Raw genomic sequence first — 14880 nt, 5'->3', positions numbered from 1 at the left:
TAGGCACGTCATCAAGTCCCCCAGTCCAGTAGACGTAGCGTTGCATTGCTAGATACGACGTTCTGGGCTTGATTATTTTACACGTGTTGCTTCCTTGTTCGTTCGCCGTTTCGGTTTTAATGGCGACATGACCGTTCATGATGGCTAGTGGTTACGTCAGCGTGTCAGACATTTTGAATATCCCGCCCTTTCCATTTTCTTATAGGGGCACTTATCATGCCTTCTTTTCTAGGTTTCCTCTTTCTTTCCATTCTCTTCCTCAACTCTATTTTTCTCCCTTCTCTTCATGACGAGTCCTCCAGGTATTGTGACTTCTGCTTCTGAGTATTTTCGTTTCTCGAAACCACTTATGGCCTCACTTCTCTCGACGGTGTGGAGTTTCCTTCACCGGGTTCTTCCATCCTTTCCCCCCTTCCTGGAAAGGTCGGCATCTAGCAAAAAACCCTAGATGCTGGCGTTCGTCTCTTTTTGACCGATTTCCAAGAGGAAGTGCTCCAGAAAGACGGTTGCAGCATTCAGATGCTAACTCCCAATGCTCTAAACAAAGTTGTTGCTTTTGAGATGATCTGTCGGGCTAATGGTTATCTTCCTGATTACTTTGTGTTTAAATACTTCTTCTGCTTCTGTTGCACCGGCGATAAGTACACGTTTTTCGTTCGCCGGGGAGGGCATACCCTGGTGCCCGATGATCGGACCCCTAAAAATTGGCAGGATCGGTGGCTTTGGGTTAATCAGGGTTTAGTAGGTAGCGGGCGTTATCGCGCCAACACTTTTGCTGATGTTACCCCAAAACTCTTTCCCCATAACAAGAGCGTGGCTGATTTCCTCAAGAGCATCCAAGTGTCCCCTGAGGATTACTCTGAGGCCCTTCTCTCTGGTGTAGGAATGAGTCCATCTTGGAGGCGTCGCGGTAAGATGGCGTTTTTCATCCTTGTCGTGGATGGTAAGTGTTTGCATATTTGGTTTGCTTAGGGTTTTATTATCTGAATATTTTCCCTTTTTGATTTTCTTTGGTGACTCGAATTTCCCAGGCAGTGAGTCCCCTTTGTCTATGGATGAAATGCTCCGGAAACGCTACAGGGGCAAACTGGAGTATCGGGAAGTAGATTTAATCGATCGACTTCCTCCCTCTCGCCGTTTGGACCAGCTTGCTCTTACTGCTGCTATGCCGACTCCTCCAACGACAAGTGAAGGTCCGCCGTCTGTCGGGATGGATCCTCTTGCAGTTCGCCCACTCTCCTCCGTTACGCCCTTAGGTGGTGTTCATGCTACTCCCACCGAGGGTGACGAGGACAGCAAAGATGGTGTCATCGCTGATGCTCGGCGCCTGCAGGCCAAACGGAAAGTTGTTCTGGCCATGGGTGAGACTGTGAGTGGTGCGCTCAACGTTGCCAAGCGAGTTCAGACCAGGCGCAGCGTTTCTCGCCTTCTAAGCTCGATCTCTTCGTCACCGGCACCTGTGGTTGTTATCCCTGATGATGACGTTCAACAGTCTGAAGGGATGGATGGGGCGCGTAAACAGCCCATGGATCCTGCTTCAGTTGTTCCTCCTGTTACTGCCAGTTCTTCTCTTTCACACGACCTCCGTGGCCCAGATCCCACCTCTGTTTCCCCTGTCAAGAACATGGGCAAAGGTTATTCAGGACCTCCTCCCTTTGTCCCCTCATGGAATCTACACAATGAATCTCGTCTTTTTGTCCGCTCTAACGCTTTAGAGTTTGCCTGGCATGCCTTTACTCCTGCTACTGCCACAGATATGGAAGCTATGGGCAGCCCTACCCTATCTCATAACATGTCTTGTGTCGCCGTGCAAGCCATGTTTTACCTTGTGGCGGGGGCCCGGCGTATCGAGTCGCTCAATGAAATGGAAACTGTGCATGTCGGGTGCGGGGCCTGTGTAGCTGAGTTGGAGCAGCACATTCCAGAACTTACCAGAGATCTGCAATGTGTTGAGCAGAAGTATCAGATATTGGCTTCTGAAAAAACCGCGATGGAGGAGCTCAGGGCTAGTTTGGAGGCAAAAGTTAACTCTCTCTCTCTCAGGTTAACGAAGGCTTAATGATACAGGTTGAAAGCCTTGAACGCGACTCAGTCGATCGCGATAAGGCAGTTTTTGACCTGCAGTCGATTGTTAGTGCTACTCAGCGTGACCTGAACTGGTTATTACAAGTGGGGCTTGTGCGGGTTATGGATAAGCTAATCGAGCATCCAGACTTTACGGGGGCGGTGAGCTTGATTCGCCATGCTGCATTTGTCGCTGGAGCAGAGTCTGTTAGTGCTGCCCTGGCCTCTGCTGGTCAGCCACGCTTGGTGGGTACCCCTGTTTCCGGTCCCGCCTCTAGTATGAATGAGGCTCTCCTAGCATTTGCTAGTATGGATCATGCCTTATTGTTAGGCTTAGGCGAGCTGGATATGCAAGCAATTCGGGATCTTTGTGCGTTTTCTGGTTCTGACGGTACCCCTGAGGGTCTGGTGGAAGGTGACAATGGGGTTGATAAAAACAATGTTAGTGGTGGTATGGATGTTGAAGATGATACTGGTGGTGGTTTGGATGCTAACGTTTGCTTGGAGGATGTGGTTCGTGAGTCGGATCGTGTTGATGACAGTACTGAGAATGCTGGAGATTTGGAAGATGTTCTTGTGGGTGGAGGTGATGTTGTCGATGCTGGAGGGAAGGAGAATGATGATGATGGTATGATGTGAGTTCCGTGTGCTACCCCGATGGGGCGTGAAAAATCCTTGTTTAATTATTGTTTTGCGTTTTTGACTCTCGTATGTGGTGACATTGTCTTTTGTATGTTGGTTACATTATCTTTGTTGTGACATTTGATGCTATGTGTTTACTACTCCATATGTCGCTGGTTATTTAATTTGTTAATGGCTCAGAGTCATGCACTAAGCGACTGGCCTTGTATTGCGTATTGATGATGCTTCAATTAACTCGACGCGCTAAGCGTCCGCATGGGCCCGCGTGTTAGGTGGTCATAAAGCTTAATACTCTAAGTATTAAGGCTGGATGCATTGGGTTTCAGTGTGCTTTATTTAATACTCTAAGTATTATTGTTGAATGCACTGAGCATTATGATTTATTGCTAAAAGTTTAAGATTTAAATGCACTAAGCACTACGCGTGTTAGTCATTAAAAATTCAGTACACTGAGTACAGGTTTCATCATTTTGACTGTTTAGATTTGTACCCTAAGTACAAGGTTTCACACATTGCCTCGGAACCTTCTTTAGTGTTTGCCCTCTTGGGTTTTGACCTTAGCTTTTCACGTTTTGACACTTAAATTATTCGACCATACTTGCTCTAACTCCATTGCTTCCTTGTGGGGGCTTTCTTTTAGAAGTAGAATTTCATAAAGTTCCTCGCATTCCACGTTCTTGGGATCTGCCTTCCTTCCATTGTTTCTAGTGTGTACGCGCCATTCTGGCTTGCTTCTACAACCTTGTATGGACCCTCCCATACGGGTCCTAATACATAATCTCCTACTTTAAATGATTTTTCCTTGACTCTTTGGTTGTAGTATCTTTCTGTCGCTCGCTTGTATGCCGCCTGGCGTATGCTTGCTTTTTCCCGCTTTTCTTCGAGGACATCTAGGTTTAGCCTCAGGTCTCGCGAATTGGCTTCTTCATCGGTATGGCTTGTCCTTAGCGTGCCTATCATCACCTCTGCTGGGAGCATTGCCTCCGCTCCATACGTCAAACTGAATGGAGTCTCCCGCGTACCTGTTCGCGGGGTGGTCCTGTACGATCATAGCACTGTCGGTATCTCTTCTGCCCAGTTTCCTTTGGCTCTTCCTAGCCGCTTCTTAATCCCGTTCACAATGGTTCTATTGGATACTTCCGTCTGCCCATTTGCTTGTGGGTGTGCCACCGACGTGAATCGTTGGTTTATCCCCTTGCTGGCGCACCATTCCTTGAACGGGTTTTCAGCAAACTGGAGCCCATTGTCACTTATTAACGTTTTAGGTGTACCGAACCTAGTCATGATGTTCTTCCAGACAAACTTGATCATGTGCCTTCCCGTTATGCATGCCAGTGTTTCTGCTTCGATCCATTTCGTGAAGTAATCCACGGCCACGACCATATATTTTAGCCTTCCTGGCGCTTCTAGGAACGGTCCCACAATATCTATTCCCCACTGATAGAATTGCCAGGGGCTAGATATGTTGGATAAGGGCACCGGGGGATTCGCCTGGACCGGGGAGAACGCTTGGCATTCCCCGCATGCTCTTGTCAGCTCTGCTGCGTCTTGGTGTATGGTGGGCCAGTAAATCCCCATCCGGAGCACCTTTCCTGTTAGCGCTCGTGCACCCTCGTGCGCGCCTTCCTGTCCTGCATGTGCTTCTCGCAACGCCACTTTTCCCTTGGTCTTGTCCACACATCTTAGCCATGGTGTGGTGAAACCTTTTCGGTACAGTTCTCCCTCGATTATGGCGTATGATTGTGCCTTTATGCGTATCCTTCTGGCTTTGTCATGACTATCAGGTAGGACGCCCTGTTGTAAGTAGTCTATTAGTGGTGTCATCTAGGTGGGTCCTGCTGCCATGAGTGCGCCTACCTTCTGCTCCTCTATGCTCCTTTCCTTGAGTATCTCAACCAAGACCTTCTTTGATAGATGATCAAAACACGTCGACGCTAATTTGCTTAGGGCGTCTGCTCTCCTATTCTCACCCCTTGGAATTTGCTTGATGGTAAACTCCTTAAAAGATTTGGTGAGCTGTCGCACTATCTTAACGTATTTTTCCATTCTCTTATCTCTCGTTTCGAAGCTTCCATTAACCTGGTTGGCAGCCAACCTTGAATCTATCAGCGCGGCTAAGGCTTCTGCCCCCATTTGTTTGGCTAGGCGCAGACCAGCCAGTAACGCCTCATACTCCACCTCGTTGTTTGAGGTGTGGAAGTCGAAACGAAGGGCGTACGTGACGTCTTCTCCTTTCGGGCTGGTCAAAATTAAGTTGGCCCCTGAGCCTTCCCTGCTGGACGCCCCATCGGTATACAGCGTCCATTTTATGTTTCCTTCTGGAATTTCTTTTACCGCCATGATTCCTTCCTTGGTTGCACCTCCTTCTCCCGGGACTTCAAGTAGAAAATCTGCCAGCGCCTGTCCTTTGATGGTCTCCCTTATCTGATAGCTGATATCATGTTCGCCTAGTTCAATTGCCCATTTTGCTAGTCTTCCTGAGGTTTCTGGCTTGAGCATGATTTGCTTGATTGGGCAATTTGTTAGGACTTCTATTTGGTGGGCGTGAAAGTATCGTCTTAACCGTTTTGCGGCATAGATTAACGCTAGCACCAGTTTTTCTAGAGCGGGGTAGTTAAGTTCAGGGCCTTGTAGCGCTCTGCTCACGAAGTACACTGGCTTCTGATCCCCTTCACTTTCTACGACCAACGCGGAGGATATGGCTTCGGCTGAGGCTGAGAGGTATACCTGCAGCACTTCCCCCAGAATGGGGCTAGCCAATGTTGGTAGTTTGTGTAGGGCTTCCTTAATCCCCTGGAGTGCTACCTCTGCCTCCTTCGTCCACTGGAAATTGCTTCTCTCGATGCACCCTTTCAGTGTGTTAAATAATGGCATCGCCTTCTCTGCTGACTTTGAGATGAACCTCCTGAGCATTGTGATCTTCCCATTCAAGCCCTGCGCATCCCTTAGAGTGCTCGGGGGTGGTGTTTCCATGAACTCATCCACTTTTGCTGGGTTGGTTTGTATGCCTTGTCTGGTGACATAGTATCCTAAGAACTGTCCTTCTTCTATGCCGAATGTGCACTTCCCCGGATTCAGCTTCATCTTTGCTTTCTCCAGTGTTTGGAGGGTCTCTTCGATATCCTGTAATATCTTTGATTCACTTTCGCTTTTAATGACCATATCGTCGAAGTATAGCTGATATCATGTTCGCCTAGTTCAATTGCCCATTTTGCTAGTCTTCCTGAGGTTTCTGGCTTGAGCATGATTTGCTTGATTGGGCAATTTGTTAGGACTTCTATTTGGTGGGCGTGAAAGTATCGTCTTAACCGTTTTGCGGCATAGATTAACGCTAGCACCAGTTTTTCTAGAGCGGGGTAGTTAAGTTCAGGGCCTTGTAGCGCTCTGCTCACGAAGTACACTGGCTTCTGCTCCCCTTCACTTTCTACGACCAACGCGGAGGATATGGCTTCGGCTGAGGCTGAGAGGTATACCTGCAGCACTTCCCCCAGAATGGGGCTAGCCAATGTTGGTAGTTTGTGTAGGGCTTCCTTAATCCCCTGGAGTGCTACCTCTGCCTCCTTCGTCCACTGGAAATTGCTTCTCTCGATGCACCCTTTCAGTGTGTTAAATAATGGCATCGCCTTCTCTGCTGACTTTGAGATGAACCTCCTGAGCATTGTGATCTTCCCATTCAAGCCCTGCGCATCCCTTAGAGTGCTCGGGGGTGGTGTTTCCATGAACTCATCCACTTTTGCTGGGTTGGTTTGTATGCCTTGTCTGGTGACATAGTATCCTAAGAACTGTCCTTCTTCTACGCCGAATGTGCACTTCCCCGGATTCAGCTTCATCTTTGCTTTCTCCAGTGTTTGGAGGGTCTCTTCGATATCCTGTAATATCTTTGATTCACTTTCGCTTTTAATGACCATATCGTCGAAGTATACTTCGATGTTTCTCCCAATTTGGCTTGAGAATATGGACTCGACCAGGCTTTGGTATGTTGCCCCTGCGTTTTTTAAAGCAAAAGGCATTTTGGTGTAGCAAAACATGCCATGGACGGTGTAGAAAGCTATTTTTTCCTCGTCGTCCTTGCTCATCTGGATCTGGTGGTAGCCTTTGTATCCATCTAAAAAATATTTTAGCCTGAAGCCCTGTAGTGATTCTACCTTCTCATCGATTTCCGGGAGAGGGTAGCAATCTTTTGGGCATGCCTTGTTAAGATCAAAGAAATCAATGCACATACGCAGGATCCGTCATGCTTTCGCACCATGATAGGGTTAGCTATCCAAGTTGGGAAAACCGCTTCCCTCAGAATTCTTGTCTTAGTTAGTTTAGCCACCTCCATGTTGATTGCCCTATTACGATCGCCCCCTTGGACCCTCTTTTTCTGTTTAAATTCTTTTGTACCCGGTTTGATCATGAGTTTGTGTTCGATGATCTGCCGGTCGACACCTACCATGTCTGTGGGCGTCCATGCAAATACATGTTTGTATCGCCTGAGGAGGTCGACGAGTTCTTGCTTGGTGTGTCCTGTCAAATTGTGACTGATGTTGATTGTCTTGTTATCTCGGTTGGTTGCATGATCGCTTTCTAAGCTGGATCTCTTCGTTGACCACCTCTTTCATGTATGTCGATTCGCCCCGTGCCTTCTTGGTTTCTCTTGTTATCTCGGCTGGTTGCATGATCGCAAAGCATTGCAGTTGTTTTGGTTATGTGGCCAAGATGGTGGTCGGGCCTTTGCTAGTGTTGAACTTCACTATCCCATGCATCGTGGACGTTATCGCTCCTAGATTGAGCAAGGCAGGCCTTCCCAAAATGATGTTATGTTCTGTTGGGTGTCGGATCACAATGAAATCAATCAAGATGGTCTTATTTCGTCGCTTGTCGTGGCTAGTCAGTGTAAGCGGTAGGTGGATCACGCCTAGCGGCCACAAGTTATGCCCCGTGAATCCAACCAATCGTCCCATTGTAGGTCTCAAGCCGTCCTTCCATTTGTCTGGGAGGAGGTGGAAACAGTGCTCATAAATGATGTCTGCGAAGCTACCTGTGTCGATATACACTCTGTGTATAACCACATGTTTAATAGAGGCCTGTACTATTAGGGGGTTGTCACCTGTCTAGCCCTCGGGTCGAGGATCTTATGCTGAGAATGTGAGTTCTTGTGTCGTGGGCATTGGGTTCCCCTGGGGTGTAATTCCTTCATGTCTGCTCCTTTTGGTTCGTATCATAAATATTTCTTTGGGCGGTGCACCTTCTTTCAGGGCTCCCTTGGTATTTTCTGCGTCGAATTTGGCGCGCAGGTTGCGCGCTATTTTCACAAGATCTCCCTTGAGCTTTTTCTCCTCCATTTCTTTTTTGAGAACCGGGCAATTGGTAGTGTCGTGCGTTTTACTTTTGTGGTATTCGCAGTATCGTCCTTTTGGTGCTCTATCTTGCTGCTTGTCCGCGACCACATATACGTCTGGGCGACGACTCCACCTGTCATCCCTGACGAACGGCCTGAAGCGGCCCAGCGGTCTCTTCCCTCGCCCAAAGTGCCTGCTTCCCCCGGATGTTTATGTGTAGGTTGGGTTGGGACGCTTGACTGTCATGGCGTTCAAGTATGCTTGTTTTGTTGCTTCGCCTTCTTCTTGTCTTAAATATCTTTCTACCCTCTCCTTTAGTTCAGCTCTTGTTTGTGGCTTTTTGCCCATGAGTTTTTGTGACAGGGGGCCGGGAAGGAGTCCCCATGTGAAGGCTACTGCTATAAGACCCTCATCATGGCCTGTCACGTCTAATGTGGCGTTTGTAAACCGTGTGAAGTATTCTCTTACGCTTTCCCCTTCCTTCTGCTTACATCCGATGATGGAGTGGGAGTCACCTTTGTATTTTCGCAATTGCATGAACTTGGTGAGGAAAAGGTATTTGAGTTGACCAAAGTTGCAAATGCTACTCGGGCGTAGCGTCTTAAACCACGTGCCCGCATTTCCATCCAGCGTCACTAGGAAGTACGTGCACCAGAAGCGTTCGTCTAGCTTTAGCGACGTCATTGTCCATTCGTATGTGTCAATATTGTTGGGTTTTGAGCATTCTAACACTCCAATGGTGTACATGCAACCCTATAAACCTTGGATCTATGTTTTCTCTATTATACATGCAAATATTAACTATTCCAAGGTTTCATCCTAACTAGCATATTATGAAGCACCTATACTACAAAGTTCTAGTTAGATGACATACCTTTTGATGTAGCTTGATGTCTTCAAGCTTTAAGAGCTTAGCCCCAATACTGTGGAAGCCTCAAATGGAATCACAAATCACCAAAACACCTTGGAAGAACTTGAGAGAATATGTATGCACACTAAAATCGGCCCACTGTTATTTTCACACACTTGTGCCAATTTTGTGAGCCAAAGACTCCTTAATATATTATGGAGGATTAGGGTTACATCCATGTAAACCCTAATACCCATGACCTTTCATTTACATAGGATTCATGGGTTAAAAGCTCCATGGACCATCCATGAAAGCTTAACCCAACCTAAATGAACTTGGCCCATTCCATATATATAAGAGTCCATATTTAATTAGTTCCTTTTGATCACTTAATTAATTCTAAATTAATTCTTGATCAATACTAATTAAATAATATGATTCCATATTAATATATTAGAACTTATAATATATTAATATAAATAATAAATATACTATTCTCAAAAGACTATCCATATAAATTGTGCCGGTGAAGTGCAACCTAAATGCACCATGTTGGGTCGGGTCAAGTACATACCAAATATAATTATGGACTTAGACATTAATCCAACAGTATCCCACTTGGATAAGTCTAAAACTATTATTGAGTATGACTTCAAAACCTAACTGGCAATCGTAGCTCTTAAAGCTGCTGTCGAACTCTGACCTTGTCAATGACTTGTCCATTAAATAAGGGATCATATATTCCTCCATTCTAGATATCATATGGACTGAGACATGGATTATAATCATTCTCTCTGTCCATTTGTTGTTTCCCGATTTTCGATTTATGATGACTGACTGATTGAACAAATCAAATCAGTCCTGGCTTGGCCAAGCACTCACATGTGTCATCGCTAAATCATCGAGGGGCCCACAGATATCGCTTTTATCCCGAAGGTACAAGGAATGGATAAACTTCGACTCATATGGCTTGTTCTACTACTTGTTGAATCATACACAAAGGCATGTTTTATAACATCGAGTTACCAAATGCGTTTTCGTGCAATCAATGTATAACCAACTCATAGTAACAACTCATATCTCTATGTTTGAAGAATATAAGATATTATCGTCTCATGATCACTCGTGATAAAATCCATGAAGTGATTCAAATGAGCGTGGGTTGAATCCAATACTCAGAACTTATGAGCACTCATGAGTGTTGTAGCACCACTTTGTCCACCAACTTGGACCTCTACAAACCAACCCATGACAGTCTTGATTCATATCTACTTCCAACATATGACCGAGTGTGGATGGTTTGAATAACTTAATCATTCAGGAAGAGCGACTTAGTTATTCTAGAAGTCAAAACTTGCAAAGTGAAACACAAGAATAAATGAATCAAATATGGTATCAAACCCTATGAATATAAATAAACACTTTTATTTATCACCATACTGATTACTCATTATTCATTGTTTCGGTTTTATCAACTTTATACTTGAATTAAAAACACTAGTTGTCCCATGCTCCAAGCATGTACACTATGTTTTTCTTAAACAATAGCTTAGCCATACACCAAGTATGCACTCTATGTTTGTCTATGATCCTTACTTTGTGAAATAAACCAATTGAACATAATTTCAATGATTCTAATTTCACACTCCCAAATCCTTATCGAAAAATGTGAGAATTTCAAATTCCTATCATTTATAGAAATCTGTTTAGATTTTAAACTTATATGCACTGACCCTCCTGTAATGAATATGTACAAAGTCACAAAGACTTATCAACAGTCATTATAAGGTATTCCAATGGAGATCAACTCCATGGAAACTAAGTCTCATATTCAAAGTACATTGCTTTGGACATGCTTCTTGCATTACGTTTTCTAATCTTACACAGATAACTTCCACCTTTGGAGACAACTCCATATTCTCATTTTGACTATCACTTCTGAATAAGAGATGCCTCTTTTTAGAATATGTCAATATGGTCCTTCCAAAATTAGCACTATACTTCCAACTGTCCCTGAGCAACCAATCTTTGGTAAACCTCAAATTGTCCTCGACAATTGCTTAATCATTTTAGTCATATCCAATTCTAGACCATTTCCCTTCTTAATGCCTCTGGGCATTTGGAAAAATTTAGAAATGACAAATATTATAGCACATGCAATCGATCCTGTACCCAAAGCAAATGGTACACGATTCATGATGTCTCACATAAAGACATGATTCTAGACCAGTCTTTTGCTACAATATTTTTATTTCCCATGTTTTCAAAATTTGACTATGAAGAGGGATGCCGTAATCATAATCGAATTTTGAGAACGCAATATATAGAATTTCCTTAAGTTGAACCAATCCAACATGAAATTCATATATATATTCTTGACTAAAGATGATTAAGGTCTCAATCTAAGCCTTTAGAACTGAAATGAAGTATATCATCTCCCTTAATTATAGCAAAACAACTTTTTCAATCCCTGCAGCCTCACGAATTGAAACTTTTGTTTTATATAATTAACATTGCTAACTTGCAACACTAACAATAATTATCATGCTCCCACTAACATGATAATTATTAGCATAACACTTATGCTCCCACTAGCTTTGACATGTACTCAGAAATCAGCTGGACTTCTAGAAATCAATACTTTATTGAATTTCTTACCAAAGTTCAGATTTCTGATACGAGATGCTTTGATAAAACTTTATCAAAATCATACACCTTTGCTTAGATAGCATGCATGTGTCTAAACAATTTCAGAACTATGAAAAGGGATGCCGTAATCATAGTCTCAACTGTTTAGACCTTTTGCCATCTGCTTCAAATGTACTTCGTGGAAGTGTTTCCTCACCATCATTTTCATGAATCGGAGAGAAACCTTATGACCCTTTTATTTTATGATGTATGTGTTCTTATCCATGTGAATCGTCAAAACCATAGTCACAAGACAAGGATAATGACAAATCCAAACTCATATGGACTGAACTTATGCAATTTTAACTTCTTGCCACCTGGTAGTACAGGGCCTTCCATTGCTTCCAAGTTGTTATTCAACCAATTGAGAACTTTCAGAACTCCTATGCAAAGCCAACTTTAACTGGAATGGGCACAGAATATGTCAACACGATAGGTTATAAACCTCAAGTCGTATGCTAGTGAAGAACCTCAGGTTTTATTCTTGATTAGTTCTTGAAATTATTTTTAGGATCTTTAAGACTCCCACTATCCTCTTGACATATAAGACTATCTTGCCAAATATTCAAGCGATAGTGCGGATTCTTTATCAAGACAAACACTTCACACAATTGGCCTTAGTTGGTCTTTATTTTATCCAAAACATCACAACTTACCAATTTCAAATGTACAAGAGTAGGACACTTTTACTCTTACATTTGACAAGTGTTTTAAACTTTTCTTTAAGATATGTCACTCAAGTTACAATCTTGGAGTATGACTCTAAGAATTGTTTTGGAACGAAGTATGACTCATCTTCCTGATCTAACCATTTCAACAATTCATGACTCCTCTTCTTAGTCATAAGAATGCACTAAGATGACCTTTAGAGGACTAATTGTGATATGATTTCTAAATCATTAAGATGATCACAAACATGATACTAAAGTACTCTCCCATCTTTTCAGATTTGAGAAACTTTTATCTTTCTGCCTAATTTGATTCTTCCCATTCATTCTGTCATACATGGAGACTTTTCCAATGTTTCAGAATTATACTTAAACTTGCAAGTATAACCACATTTACTAAACTTTAGTAAATCAAATAGTCTTAACGATCTTTGTGGTGGACATGACCAGTGCACAAGAATGTGTACTCGGTCCCTTTAGTCCTTCACTTGACTCACACATCCATGTGAACAAGTAATTAGTCTTGATTTTCCAATGCTTAAAAGTTCTCATTCATCATACTATTCAACTTGCATGATTCCAAGTTTCGGTCCAATTGAAACTTGGGTGATGAGGAACTTTCCAGATTTGGTAAATTTAGACACTACCACAAATGAAAGAATCAAATCCATTTTCCAATATTGCTGTCAGTGGAATCATATAAGCAACAATTTTCCATAAATGCCATTGTAAGGATACTTCAAATAAATAAAATTAAACAATTTTCTTTTATTTTAAAACTTTGCGGAAAAACTTATCCTTACAATCCACATGGAAAATTGTTGTTATCTATTCCTTAGCAATATATCATAACTTCTTAAGCAACTGCTCAAAATTCTGATGCGATCGAAATCCACCTTCGCGATCAGAATCAGCATATACTTCCTTTAAGATTTCTCTCTATTCTTTGATTCTTAAAACATCAACACGTGACCCAGTCACATCATGTAATGAGGATCACATAATACAACTTAATAGAGTTAGATAATGGGCTCTACCTGATGTAGAGTCAAACTTATTGACTTTAACATCCTTAGGTAAATTTGGCAACTTTGCAATCAACGCCCCTTCCTTTGGTAAAATAAACATATGGACCCTTTGGTAATGGGACTATCTCAGACTTAGCCTTTCTGTTTACCATTTGGTCAACCGGGTTGACTTTAGCCAATCCCTTTCCATTGGGAAGAGAATGCTTTTTCTGGATTTCCAGTGTCACCATTGTCACTGTCCATAAAGTTTTTGGGAAGTTGATCTTCTAATCAAATTTGCTTTACTATTGTTCCAAATCATTGCTGATTCAGCAGCACCAAGCAAATAGATATGATCATTAAGGTTCATGTCATAGTCTGTTTCATAGTAGTCCCAAAGGAACTCACTATGTGACTTAGAAAGTGATTGAACATCCAACTTTCTCAAGACTTTGACACCCAACTCTCCCTGCTTTTCAATATGTGACTTCATCTCTAAGATGTGATCACACATAGACCTTGCTTGCCATTAGGGCTTGAGTGACCTTGAACTTGTGGGTTAGGGAGAATAATTGGAGGGGGTGGAGGAAGTGAAGTTCCAAGAGATTTGGGAGGATCATAGATGTCTGAACCAGACATCTTTTTGGGAGATATTCAAGATAGTTGATCTAAAGTCCTTAATATAACACCCAATATGAAATATTAAGGCTAGGACCCAGCAAACTCTTTTATAACTTGGAAAAGGGATGTCGTAATCCAAGCTATAAAATATTTGAAGGTAGGTGAATGACGATTCACCAATTTCCACCAAGATAAACGAAATGTATTATTAGGTTTTAATTGGTTTTGAATCTCCTAGATTCTTTTGAGATTCATTGAACTTTTCAATGACATGTTTCAATCTCGAGTGTGCGCTTCAGGTTTTGTGACTGGGATGCCGAGGATCACAAAACAAGGTGTGAAGTAACCATGCAAATATACTTGGTACCCTTAATATTTACCCCTCAATCGATGTGCCGGTTAACCACACACGCTCCAACGATACTATGATAAACATTAAGTTACCCTTTGCCTACCTTGTTAAGTCCAGGTTAGTGTGCCGGTTAATCACACACGCTCCACTAACAGCTTAAGCAAAGTGCAAAGTGTAATTTCATGGGTTAGCACCAAATTCACATTTTCCTAAGTAACTAAGATTGGGTATTAATAACAGTTTAGTTACTTAGTATTTATCATTAATACTTTTAATGAAGGGAGAATTATAGTCCTTGTCCTACCCGTTCGGCTAACGACCCTCCACCGGTCAAGGAAGCGGTGGGTGAGAGTGACACCCATTAAACTGCCATTTTATAGGCAGTAACCTTATACCCCCCTTATAGACCGGCTTCGTGAATGAGGCCTACTAATGGTAAGACGACTTTACTCTTATACATATATATAAATATTATTAACTTATACTATTATAAAGTATAAGGGTTGAATTTTAACTTTTAAAATTCTAAGGGCTTAACTTGGAATTAAAGGATTCATAAGTGAAAACTTTACAAATTCCAAAACTTGAGGGCAAGTTTTTGAAACAATTAAAAAAATTTCATTTCATAACTTATGAGTTTAATGGTTCATTAAAATGAAGCCTC

The 14880-nt window shown here is 42.6% G+C and overlaps 1 protein-coding gene across 1 annotated transcript; it reads right to left on the bottom strand.

Annotated features, from left to right (window-relative positions):
* Positions 1-8240: 8240 nt before the first annotated feature.
* Positions 8241-8714, bottom strand: LOC145164861 (uncharacterized). Its single transcript, XM_079083525.1, has one exon. The coding sequence runs from the start codon at positions 8712-8714 to the stop codon at positions 8241-8243; it is 474 nt and encodes a 157-aa protein (XP_078939651.1).
* Between the last annotated feature and the right edge of the window lie 6166 nt (positions 8715-14880).

This window comes from Lactuca virosa, chromosome 3 (assembly GCF_052849685.1).
Source record: "Lactuca virosa cultivar CGN04683 chromosome 3, Lactuca_virosa_CGN04683_v6, whole genome shotgun sequence".
Classification (NCBI taxonomy): Eukaryota; Viridiplantae; Streptophyta; class Magnoliopsida; order Asterales; family Asteraceae; genus Lactuca; species Lactuca virosa.
Note: the sequence above shows the minus strand (reverse complement) of the source record. Positions and strands in the feature narration are given on the sequence as shown.

What these genes read in the sequence shown, in the direction of transcription:
- LOC145164861 (XM_079083525.1), bottom strand. Translation starts at nt 8,714, where the DNA reads ATGACGTCGCTAAAGCTAGACGAACGCTTCTGGTGCACGTACTTCCTA.